The sequence below is a fragment of the Apaloderma vittatum genome, unplaced genomic scaffold (genome assembly GCF_000703405.1).
Source record: "Apaloderma vittatum isolate BGI_N311 unplaced genomic scaffold, ASM70340v1 scaffold39492, whole genome shotgun sequence".
Classification (NCBI taxonomy): Eukaryota; Metazoa; Chordata; class Aves; order Trogoniformes; family Trogonidae; genus Apaloderma; species Apaloderma vittatum.
In genome coordinates, this window is record NW_009703865.1 from 25,208 (window position 1) to 38,307 (window position 13,100).

A 13,100-nucleotide genomic window follows, 5' to 3' on the forward strand; every position below is an offset into this window, starting at 1 on the left:
TGTCCCTGCTCACTGCAGGAGGTTGGCCTAGATGGACTTTAAAGGTCCCTTCCAACCCAACAATTCTATGATTCTCTTCTGTCTACTTTAAGATCAAAATATGCTTTTAGGGTTACTTTCACTAAGAACTTAACTCTGAACTCTTTTTCAGTTCCTCCTGTTATCAAGTCCCACCTCAAGGAATATGTTGTTCCTGTCGATCAATCTGTCACTCTGCAGTGTGAGGCTGAAGGCTACCCTGGGCCGGAGATCAGCTGGCACAAAGACGGACAGCCGATAACCGAGTCCATGAGCAAACGAATTCTTAGCACCGGAGCGCTGCAGATCGTGTTTGTGCAGCCCAGCGATGCCGGCCGTTACACGTGTGTAGCGGCAAACCTGGCAGGGTCCAGCACATCCAGCGCAGAGCTTGCTGTGCACAGTAAGTGTGGCTGTACAGAAATAACACAGGTTATCGCCATGTGAACCGACGGAGGGGGAGGGCAAGGAACGAGGATGCTGGGGAGAAGTTCAGGAAAACTGGGCTGCTTACTGGGTGAGTTTAATTGGATTGTGGTATCAGCTGGTTACTTGAATTTAGGAAGAACATTACATTTCCTTAACTCAGTTTATACCTTAGTACAAGGATTTTGCATGTTTCTCTGGCACGCTTAATGGTGGTCATTGATGGAGACAAGAAGATCCAGGCAGTGATTTCAGCCCAGTGTTGCATGCTTTTACAGTAGTGCTTGGATAACATAGAGAGGTAGATCTTTTTAATACACCTTCTCACAGTTCCACCCAAGATTCGCAGTTCGGATACACAGTACACGGTCACGGAGGACTCCCAGGCTGTCCTGTCCTGTGTGGCTGAGGGAATTCCACCACCGACAATAAACTGGAAGAAGAACAATATGCTGTTAACAGAGAAAGTAGGAAAATACCGGTCTCTGCCAGATGGAGACCTCATTTTGGACAACGTTGCTGTAAGTTCCCTAAATCAAAGCTGTGACTTGACAGGTTTGGCAGTAATAAGACCCCTCTTCTCCTTGTTTTCACCCATTTCTGGATTAGTCACTGTTTATTTTGTTTTCTTAATGTTCCAAAATCTTTATAAACATTTTATTTTCCACTAAGGAATAAAATCTATAAAGTATTCGTAGTAATAAATTCTCAGGAAGGGCAAAAAGAAGTGTAGGTCATCTTTTGAATTTAGAAGAAGTGAAAGAGTTCCAACGAGCGTTTCTGCTGAATGCTTGTTCCAAACCTTCTGAGACCATCTTGTTACAAGTAATAGTGTTGCATAGGATCTAGCACAGCTGAAATTTCCCAAACATGCTTTTTTTCAGCCCGATGATGCTGGCAGTTACACCTGTGTTGCTAACAACGCTGCTGGAGAAGACACACACACCATCACCCTGATAGTTCACATGCTTCCAGCTTTTACTGAGCTGCCTGGAGATATCGCTTTGACTAAAGGGGAACAGCTCAGATTAACTTGCAAAGCAACTGGGGTACCCGTACCCAAAATAACATGGACCTTTAACAATAACATCATTCCAGGTGGGTAACACTGGGTCTTACTGGCTGTTCTGCTCCCGGAGTTGGTTTCCCACACACAGTATTGCAGTTGGGTTACGGTAAGGAAGAAAAAAAAACATTTAGAGGGAGTAAGCTTGTTAGGCGATGATTGTGTGAGAAATATCTTCAGTATGAGGCAATCATGTAATTAAATTGCTTCTGAGGCAAAGCTGCAAGGAAAATAATTAAAAAACAATTTCTCATCTGTAACACATTAAAAGCATTCAGTATGTAATGATGTTTACTCAGCATCCAGCAACTAATGCTATTTATCATAAATATGAAGAAAACCTCAGCGGTTCACGGAATGCAGATGCACAAAGCTCGAAACTGAGCAAGAACTTAAGATAATACATGCATGGGGGCAAATGTCATGGCAGTGACTTCCCTGGCACAGTGCCATTGAGCTGTGTTGCTAAACAGCACCATAATTCAGTCTTGTGACATCCCAGGCACTGTGATGGACGTGTTTGAGATCAATGAGGTAACCCTTTGCTGTGTGTTCTCCCTTCAGCACAGTACGATGATGTAAATGGACAGAGCGAACTTGTTATCGAAAGGGTATCTAAAGAGGACTCCGGCACCTATGTGTGCACAGCAGAAAACACGGTTGGCTCAATCAAAGCTATTGGCTTTGTGTATGTCAAAGGTATGTAAAATAACACAGTTGTGGTCACTGTTGGACGATTTCATGCAGCTATCTGTTTTGATAGCGTAGAATCACAGAAAGGTTTGGGTTGGAAGGGACTTTAAAGACCATCTTGTTCCAACCCCCTACCATGGGCAGAGACACCTCCCACCAGACCAGGTTGCTCAAAGCCCCGCCCTACGTAACCTTGGACACTTCCAGGGATGAGGCATCCACAGCTTCTCTAGGCAACCTGTGCCGGTGTCTCACCACCCTCATAGTAAAGAACTTCTTCCTAATGGCTAATCTGAATCTACTCTATTTCAATTTAAAACCGTTACCCCAAGCATTTGATACCTTGTGTATGGCTGAATGGGAAAAATCAAAACAGGTTGAAATTCACACTTCAGAAAGTCAGAGATGAACAATTCCCTACTAACTACTCCATTAAGGGCATTTTATTTTGACTCTGCTATTTCTCTGCCATTACGTGTTTTTTCAGAGCCTCCAGTCTTCAAAGGCGATTACCACTCCAGCCGCATTGAGCCCTTGGGTGGCAACGCTATGTTGAATTGCGAAGTCAGAGGAGATCCACCTCCAACCATCCAGTGGAGCAAAAAAGGAGTTGGCGTTCCAACTAGCAACAGGATCCGACAGCTTCACAACGGTTCTCTTGCGATCTACGGCACTGTAGTGAGTCGTTGGTCTGTTACGACGTGTTTCTGCCCCTGTACTTGATCAAAAGAGGTATTCCAGATCGTATTGTTTCAAAGAGTGAGGCTAGACAGTCAATCCACTTGTGCTTTTACCTTTCACGAATATTGGTTTAATTCAGCCTAGAATGAGATGCAAATTATTGTGACAAAAAAACCCAAGAGGGATGCTATAGTTCTCTTTATTGTCAGGACTGAATCTCATACTCATCATTGTCATGCAAAATCCTGGCAGTGCCTAATTAAATGGGACTTTTACTTTTGACCTGAAAAAAGCCTGGGTTCTGCCCAGTCAGGTCAGATGAAAAGGAGTCATGTTGCCCATGCACAAACCTCTTAGCATCCTAGTAAGAATGGCAAGACCGATTTTATCCCTATAAACCAATGCCCCTATTTTGAAATGAGGGTAAAAGCAGCATGTTCCTTGAGCTCATTTAAATGAAAAAAAAAAAAATTGATCCTCAGAATTTAAGAATTGAAGGAAATAACAAATGGAATAATAGCAGTAAAAAATAATTCACAATATCAGCTTGATGTTAATAAAAGGAAAATGCTGGGATACTCTAGGATCTAACGGGGTACCTCTTCAGCCCCACGTTGTGTTGCGGAAAATTCACCTCTGGGAGGTGCACCGTAAACCGAAACCCCCATTAAGCATTTGATGGCTTATATGACTATTTGATTTTTGTTTCTTTAGAATGAAGATGCTGGTGACTACAAGTGCGTGGCCACCAATGATGCTGGTGTGGTGGAACGCAGCCTGACGCTAACACTTCAGAGTAAGGCTCAAAGTGACGAGTTCAATGCTACTAGATTGGAGCGATAACCTACCTTTAGATAGGTGTATGCAGCTCCTGTGGAAGGTTTGGAGGTTGGGCACTGCTCTGTAGGTTAAGATTCATCTCATCTTTCATCATTGATATTTAAGTCTAGTCTAAGCTAGTGATTGAAGACAAAGAAGAAATCGATATGGCGAAGTAGTTCAGCCTCCTCCTAGAAACCAACTTAGAATGGAGTGAGTCTACCTTTTGAAAGGGCCCGTTTCTCTTAGCTGGCTGGAGAGGATGTCTGTTAAACTAGACTCTTAAGTTTAAATGAAGAAAGTCACATGAGATGAATTCCTGCTTTCACTGTCAGTATTTCAATTTTGGCAGAAATATATTTTAAAATTAGTTTGTCACTTGTGGCAGAATTTATGAACATCCTTTTTCTATTATAGCCTCAAGCAGTAAGGATCTGTTACTTATGTCTCAGTTGCCTCTGGACATGATTAATAGCATCTTCCTCCAGGTTTTATGAAAAGCAACACATTTTATCAATAAAGAAGACTGTGTGCTCATCCAGTCAGGCCTCAATCCCAGTTTTAGTCCTTAAGTTGCTTCATTAAAAATAGCCTATCCTTGTCATTTTATCTTGCATATGTTTTGACAGTGGAAGATAACAATAATTTTAGTCAAAGTAACTCGACTTAGGATTTTTGTGCCCTCATTTTGTGCCCTTTAATATTCTGTACAAGGAAAAAAAATGTCACTGATTCTATGATTCTATCACCTAAAGAAACCTCTCCTTTCAGGTCCTCCGGTCATTACTGTTGAACCTGTAGAGACAGTTATCGAAGCTGGTGCCACAGCAATGCTGAACTGCCAGGCCAACGGAGAGCCTCCTCCAGCCATTGGATGGTCCCGCCAAGGTCACCCAGTTGTGAGCGATGAGAGGGTGACTGTCCTCTCTAACGGCTCCTTGCAGATTGTTGCAGCGCGGAAGGAAGATACATCTGAGTATGAGTGTGTTGCGAGGAATCTAATGGGATCTGTTCTTGTTAGAGTACCGCTGACTGTCCAGGGTAGGTGAACAAAGTATATGATAATGGCTGTGAAACTGGTAGATTCTGGCATTAATTGTAAATAAATGTGATCAATATTTTATCCACATAAGGATAAGATATTTCAGTCTAACCTCCCTGTCAGAGCAGGATCCCTAGGGCAGCCACACAGGAACACGTCCAGGCAGGTTTTCAAAGTCTCCAGAGAAGGAGACTCCACAACCTCTCTGGGCAGCCTGTAAAGTCTCTCCTCATGTTGAGCTAGAACTTCCTGTGTTCCAGCTTATATCCATTATTCCTTGTCCTATTACAGGACACCACAGAAAAGAGACCGGCCTCCTTCTCTTGACACCCACCCCTCAGGTATTCATACACATTAATAAGGTCCCCTCTCAGCTGTCTCCTTTCAAGTTCTCTCAGTCTCTCTTCACAGGACAGATGTTCAAGTCCCTTAATCATCCTCGTAGCTCTCTGTTGGACTCTCTCCAGTAGGTCCCTCTCTCCCTTGAATTGGGGAGCCCCAAACTGGACACAGTATTCCAGGTGTGGTCTCACCAGGGCAGAGTAGAGAGGAAGGAAAACCTCCCTAGACCTGCTGGACACACTTTCCTTATTGCACCCCAGGATCCCATTGGCCCTCTTGGCCGCAAGGGCACGTTGCTATCCCATGGACAACTCACTGTCCACTAGGACTCCAAGGTTTTCTCCACAGGACTGCTTTCCAGCAGAGCAGCCCCTAATGTGTCCTCCCCAGATGCAGGACTCTACACTTGTCCTTACTGAACTTCATGAGGTTCCTCTTTGCCCAGCTCTCCAGCCTGTCCAGATCTCATTGGATGGCAGCACAGCCTGCCTGGGTGTCAGCCACCCCTCCTAGTTTCGTATCATCAGTGAATTTGCTGAGGGTGCACTCTATCCCCTCATCCAGGTCATTGATGAAGATACTGAACAAAACTGGACCCAGTACTGATCCCCGGGGAACACCACTGGCCACAGGCCTCCAACTTGACTCTGTGCCGCTCATCAGTGGGGTTCTGCTTCGTGTCACTTTGTTGTTTCTGCTACGCTTACCCAGCTGTGAGACAGATGAGCGTGAAGGGTCGAGAGACGTAAATAGTAATGAAAGGATCTTGAATTAGATCCCTTCCTCAGAACATATATCGTAGCTGTACTTCTAAAGAAAAGCATTTAGGAGCATAAGCGATGTGTTGCAAAACAGCTGAAGTATTCTCTGAACTGAGTACAGTATTTCTGCAGTAACGAAGACATGAAGTGAGCTGGATTGTCCAGTATGGCCTATGCAGTGCATTTTTCACTTTGCTTTATCAGTTAGAAGCACGTTACAGACAATGTCTTTTCCCCCTTGCAGTGCATGGTGGATTTTCTAACTGGCTGGAATGGCGAGCCTGCAGCGTAACTTGTGGCCAGGGGATGCAGGAGCGAGTCCGTCAGTGCAACAACCCTCTCCCAGCAAACGGGGGGAGGAGGTGTGAGGGGCCATGCCCCCCCCTGCCACAACAAACCATGCCCAGGTATTTCTTTTTAACAAATTGATACTTTTAGCATGCCTTGTGTTAACTGCCCTCGTGGTGAACCGTTATCACCACGGAGCCTCACAATCAATTCATTTTATTAAGATGCAGTTCAGTGTGACTCCTGCAGAAAGGAAGAGGAAATTTCAATAAATACCACAAATTATTTTTTTTTAATTAAAACCATGGTGTTCTCTGTTTCTTAGTGGACGGCAGCTGGTCGGAGTGGGGGCTGTGGGAAGAGTGTTCAAAAAGCTGTGGACAAGGCAACAGGACCAGAACCAGAACATGCAGTAACCCCCCGGCCCAGCATGGTGGGAAGCCCTGCGATGGCAGTGCCGTGGACTCGGTCATGTGTAACATCAGGCCTTGCCCCAGTAAGAGAAGAGGGCTTTCAAATTAGTTGCACAATAGCTTTCTTTTTTGTCCTCCAAATTCTCTCAGCTTGTTTCAGATTATTAAATTATAACACAACTAAGCTCCCATTTTTACTTCTTTTTAAAATAAAATTGCTTGTATTTTAATTGAATGGCACTAGTTCTTGGAAACAGAAGTCACAAAAGTAAGTGCAAGGAGTATTCTAATCAATTTCTCTTCCCCCTCCCCAATACAAAATGTTAATTCTGTATTTTGATGATTTCCCGTGTACTCGTTACCCTCGTCCTCAGAATAAAACTTTCTATTCTAAACCTATTCTGCAAAGCCAATTAAAATAACAAAACAAACAAACCATCAGCTATTAAAAAGCCATGTAAAATATGATAGTTAATAAATTAAGACATTATCCATATATTTTCCTCTGTTGTTTTACTTTTCAGTCCCATGTCTTTATCCTAGCTAGCTGAATGTTAATGTTTCCTTCCTATCTTGGCAAACGTGGGATGTACTACCAAGTTGTAGTTTATTCCTAACCTTTCACCACTGGCATATTTCCTTCTATATGATTTTCATGACATTGATTTTTCCCTTTTTCCCTGGCTCTGCTACCACCACGATGCCAAATGTTTCTCTGTTGGCCTAAGATACGTTTCTCTAGATCTTGGCAACAAGATCAGTCCTGGCTCTCGCTTACCGGTAACATGCCCGCTTTTGGCCAGCGTGCCCGCTTTTGGCCAGCGTGCCCCTTCCCGGCTGAGACAGCACAGGGCACTCAGCCCAGCACAGGACACTCAGAGCCAGGTAATTTAGGGAAACACCAGAGTCTGTCAAGCGCTTGGCTCTTTGTTCCAAGAGTGTAGTGAGGTGATATATTCAGAAAACAGACAGGAAAGAATTAGTCTCTCTTTTGCAAACTGGTGATCCGTTTCAGCTGTTGCTCGAGGCAAAGGCTTTTTCAAGGGCTTCTCCAGAATATTTCATTTGTTGATATTAACACAGCTTTTTTTGCCTGTGGAGCTGTAATCTCACTTTAAAACAGTTGTGTAGTTTAAATGGTTTTATAACTGTGCTGGCTTTGCAGTTGATGGTGAGTGGAGTTCTTGGCTGCCTTGGGGTCCCTGCAGTGAGACGTGCGGGAAGGGCACTCAGACACGGCTGAGGCTCTGCAATAACCCTCCTCCTTCCCACGACGGGTCCTACTGTGAAGGCTCCGATGCACAGATGCAAGTTTGCAACAAGAGACGCTGCCCCGGTGAGTCAGACACAAGGAGAGCAGCACCAAACTCAACCAGCCGAGGGCTCAATATTGCAGATTGATCTGGCTTGATGTGCTGCCTCTGAGGCAGCTGCTGCCCACAGCCAGCTGGAGGTTGATCGGCCTCTTCTCAGCCACCAGGTGAAGCGCACACGCAGATGTACCTGTAACAGTTTGTGTCACCATGGCTTGAGAGATCAAGGATCCTACTGGCCAACTACTTAAAACTTGCTCATGAGATAATTTAGTAATAACTCCTATAAACAGCTGAACCAGTACATCAGAGGTTAATTAGGAAGGAGTGGGGATGCGGTGGTGATGGTGACACCTTCGGACAGTGCAGCTGCTGCCAAAGGAGGATGCATGAGTGAGGACTGGGGCTTTGAGGTGGCCCAAGTTCTGGCCATCTGCCCAGCATGGTAGTTTCAGGGACTGCTTTGTATATGGTGTGACTTGCTTACAGGTACCTAAAAATGTGAGAGTGAGCTTGAGGAATGAGTGATCTCTGACCATGGTTCTGGTCAGACTTGCAGGTTATTTAGCGGACAAGTCATGCTCTTCTCCAGTTTCACTTCTAGAAATCTCTGTGTAGCTTAGATGTTCTACAGAGAGTCAGTAACATTCTAGAGTCAGTTCTACTGATGCACTTTGTTATTTCTAATGTCAGAGACCATGACCAACACTTGCTCTGCCTTTCTCACCAGTGGACGGCAAGTGGGCCCCGTGGAGCAGCTGGAGCGCCTGCACCGTGTCCTGTGGAGGAGGCAGCAGGCAGAGAATGCGCCACTGCTCCGACCCAGCCCCGCAGTTTGGGGGTCACAAATGCGAAGGAAGTGACATGCAAACTGATTTTTGCAACAGCGATCCTTGTCCCAGTAAGTGTTTTTTATTCGCGTGCTGCGTTTGAGTGGGTGCATGGGAGGAACGAAGCCCTCCACAAATCACGCGGTCCCACAAAGTTTAGGGCATCTGAATGCAGGTGAGTGGAATTGTCTGCCTGGTAGGAGTGAAAGTATCTCTTCTTCAGTCAGACAGGGACATTTTGAATGTTACCTGTTAGGAGCCTGAACCAGTAGCAGCTGGTCCAGAAGGTCCTGCTGGACTGGCAGCGGGCACGCCTGTCTCTGAAGTTACAACTGTCCACTCAGAAAGTCCTGCGAAGTCAATCTCTCTGCCTCTCACAGCAGAGTGGGGCAACTCTTGGGGTTAATGTGTGCTGCGTGCTTTCCTGTGAACGACAGCGCTCTGGAATTGGTTAATTATACTCTCAGAAATCAATGAATGCTGGCTAAGATGACTTGCTTAGATCTTTGTCTGGGTTTTTAATTTTGCGAAAAGAAATGAAAAAGTTACTCTCCAACAGGAGTATTTCCCTAGCTTCTGGTTTTACATATCTGTTATTAAGAGGAGAACAGCTAAAATCGGCCCTATTTTTACAGTTCATGGCAACTGGAGCCCGTGGAGTAGTTGGGGAACTTGTAGCCGAACGTGCAACGGAGGCCAGGTGAGGCGATACCGGACGTGTGACAATCCTCACCCTGCCAGCGGTGGAAGGGCATGTGCAGGAGCTGACATGCAGATCCAGAGATGCGGCACAGAACTGTGCCCTGGTGAGTGATCAGATTAGCAGAGACATTAAATACAGCTTTCCCTGGGAGACTTCATAACATACATGAGATTCTCGTATCATGAAAGGAATGTAGAACATTTCTGTAATTACCTACTATTTCATACAACCTAATAATACACACTTACTTTTGTCTTTAAATGACTCATCTTACAAGGATTTTCCCCTTTGTATGTTAGATTTTTCCAAAATCAGGTGCAGTAATTCAAAACAGGAAACAGCACATGAAAATCTCTCCTACACCTCGTAATTCTACTTAAATTTTTAGCATATATACAGTTATCATGTATTCCAGGAACAGGGAACAATGCTCAGCTCAAATGCTTTTAATAAAACAATCAAAGCACTTAATTGATTTACTGGCAATGCATAACTAAGGGGCAGTCTGTGAACTTACACATTCAGGATCAGTATCAGCAATACAGAAGATAAACCACAACACTAGAGACTTACTAAACACCCACAAATTTCTAAACAGTCCTCTATAACTCATCCCCAGAAAGGGGATGAGTTTTTATAACTCATCCCAGAAAGGAATGAGTTATTATATTACTATTATATTACTATTAATAATGACATAATTAAAAAAAAAATTATTATTATACCTCTTCTCTATGCACACCCTTTTGCACACCCTCCTCCCGTGTGAGTGTTTGGATGGATAGAACATGTGTTCTTTATTTGCAATATTTACATTTTGTGTTTGTTTTTTTCTGCTCTTCCATCAGTTGTATACCCAGGCAGTCTCAGGTATTTTCCTTGTAGGAGTAAAAGAGCTCCAGGCTCTAGAGAGAGGAGTTCTCTCTGGTGATAGCTACTAAAGCCTGAGAGGAGATTCTGAATACCGACAGCCGTCCTTTATGAACAGCTTTGCAATATGGGTTTGCATACGTGCAGCAGTGTTTTTCAGTTCAGCCATGAAGTGGTACCTCTTCTACATGACACAGGGAGGGATTTGACCCATCTCTGGTTAAATCCCCAGCACTTATACTGGAAATGTCCCCTGGAGCAGCCTCCTTGTTTTCAGTACAGCTGATGGACAAACAGAATTTTAAAGGTGGTGTGTTTCTAGGCGGAGAAGTCTTCACACCTTCCCCTTAAGGTGTTTTTGTGATCCTTTGAACCATTTCTTTTCTCTAGCACATTGGTTCCATCAAAAAGGAATGACACTAAAGCACTGCTGATACAGCCCAAAACACCTGAAATAAAAGTGACTTTCTTCATTTGTTGTTTCTTCAGTGGATGGGAACTGGGGGCAGTGGCAAACATGGAGCCAGTGCTCTGCTTCTTGTGGAGGAGGAGAGCAGACCCGGATACGCCTGTGCAGCAGTCCAGCCCCGTTAAATCGTGGGCGTCCCTGTCCTGGAGACTCCTCCCAGATATCCAGGTGTAACACCCAAGCATGTCCTGGTGAGTTAACTTACAGCCTGCACACAGGGACAATACGGTGAAATCCTGCGGCATGCCTGATTTGACTGGTCCTCTCCTGTGTCTTGGCCAGTTGACCGAGTAATTTAACTTTTGGGGGCTTAAACCTCTTATTTGCAAGCTGTGAGCTCTAATCTTGCAAATAGTGTGGCAATATATGCAGAAGTATTACTTCTTAAAATGCTAGACGGTATTTCTGAATTTTTCTCTCCCCCAAAGTATTGGAGGGCAGAGTTTTCACATGGGCCTTTGTTGTTTTGGTTTTTTTAACTCCTCCCTCCCTGTCCCTGCACAGGTGGGCCTTCACATGCCAAAGGCAGCATCATTGGAAATATTAACAATATTGAATTTGGGATTGCTTTCCTGAATGCCACAGTCACAGACAGCCCTGACTCTGAAAGTAGAATAATACAAGCCAAGATTACGAACGTACCTCGGAGCATTGGTAGGCTTTTTATTACTTTTAATCACCTTTTTTTCTGAATGAGGATGAATTCTTTGCAGTGTCACTTTTAACCACTTCAGTAGATTGGTTTCTTCAGTGAGACTTAAACTTCTTATAGACAGAGAGAGGGAAAGGGATCCTTCAATACTTACTTCTGTTACCTTAGTATTTGTAAAACAATTCCTCTGAATATACTAATACATACTTTTTTCTGGTTTAAATGTTGGGGTTACACTAATTTTGGGTCTTCCTACTCAACTCTTATGTGGGTCACATGATGTGGGACTGTGAGCTTAAAGGTCCTTTCTAACCAAAATGATCTTATGATTTCATGTTACAAAAAAGCTCCCAAATGTTATGTTGCGTTTTTTCCAGGTCCAGCGATGAGAAAGCTTGTTTCTATACTCAGCCCAGTTTATTGGACAACTGCAAAAGAAATTGGAGAAGCAATGAACGGGTTTACGCTCACTGATGCCATCTTCAAGAGAGAAACTCAAGTGGAGTTTGCGACTGGTTAGTTAGCTGGGCTGTACTGTCTTTCTGTTTCCAATAAGCTTGACAGACAACTGCATTTCTTAAAAAATATCACTTAACTGCTGCTGAATTTTGAGTCTTGTGCTTACGCCAATATTTTCTGAACGACTATGGCTTTCTGAGGCTTAAATACAGCTTCTAGAGGTGTAATATGAAACATACAATGTTTTTTATTATGGGCATGGTACGCCTTATAAAAATATGAGTATAAAATAACTGATCAAGAGATCCAAGTTCAGATATTTTATGGGTGATGTTTTATAAATCGACTTGCTCTTAAAACTCCTAGGTGAGATTCTGCGAATGACTCACATTGCCCGGGGCCTGGATTCTGACGGAGCCTTGCTGCTGGATGTCGTCGTGAGCGGTCACGTGCTGCAGCTCCAGTCTGTAGCTGATGTCAATGTGAAGGTAAAGCCGCTTGAGATACCAGCCCCTTCTCTCACAGATACAGCCGCCTTCTCTCATCCATATTAAAGCAGAGTTGGCAGGCACAAAGCCCTGCAAACCTTTTACTGTATGTAACTTATTTTGTGCCTGGTTTAACTGACAGATATTAAGACCGCTTTGAAAACAAAAAGTCGTCAGGAAGGTAGTGTTGGCCACTCCAGATTTGTAGATGTTAGAAAGTAGCATTGAGATGTGCTGTCAGGGCAAGCTATCACAGGCAGCTCTTGCTTCCAATAGAACCAAAAGACTAATTAAGACTAAAGTCTTTTAAAATCTATAAAAGATCTTAAACTTGTCTGACTTCGTGGCTTCCTGTAGCATGATGCTAGCTCTTCTATACCATGGCAAAATTTCTGAATTCTCTCTGAACTTTTTCAGGAATGATTAGAGAGGGCAGTTTGCATGATCATGTGGCAAAAGGTTATCATCTTGCCACTGAATTGCTCTGTCTGGGATTTCTAGGAGACAGTCTCTGCTGCTCCTAGTAAGGTAGCCTTGTAGTACAGGCTGACCCTGTACTCTTGACACATAATGAGTCCAAAGGAATCATTTTTCTTTCTTTTTGGTTTAGTGTAAGACAGGCAAAACATTTTGCTTAAATCAATATGTGGTATTAGCATTTTGGTTTAAAACCAGGTGCTGGATATTTGGTTTTAAAGTAAAAGAAAGAACATTCTTCAAAGTTGTTTCTACAAAGGTGGTAATTAGTCATAGTTAACCACTGGAAA

At 43.7% G+C, this 13,100-nt stretch overlaps 1 protein-coding gene across 1 annotated transcript in view; it reads left to right on the forward strand.

Moving 5' to 3' along the window:
* Positions 1-13,100, forward strand: part of LOC104270420 (hemicentin-1-like) — a gene marked incomplete at its 5' end in the record, with an annotated part of 49,474 nt that overhangs the window by 24,672 nt on the left and 11,702 nt on the right. The window contains 17 exon segments of the mRNA XM_009864784.1: positions 152-421; positions 775-965; positions 1,329-1,542; positions 2,075-2,209; positions 2,691-2,881; positions 3,599-3,680; positions 4,475-4,744; positions 6,093-6,222; positions 6,224-6,255; positions 6,462-6,632; positions 7,715-7,885; positions 8,593-8,763; positions 9,328-9,498; positions 10,755-10,925; positions 11,239-11,388; positions 11,764-11,901; positions 12,212-12,333. Of these exon segments, the coding sequence (XP_009863086.1) occupies positions 152-421; positions 775-965; positions 1,329-1,542; positions 2,075-2,209; positions 2,691-2,881; positions 3,599-3,680; positions 4,475-4,744; positions 6,093-6,222; positions 6,224-6,255; positions 6,462-6,632; positions 7,715-7,885; positions 8,593-8,763; positions 9,328-9,498; positions 10,755-10,925; positions 11,239-11,388; positions 11,764-11,901; positions 12,212-12,333 (2,780 nt within the window).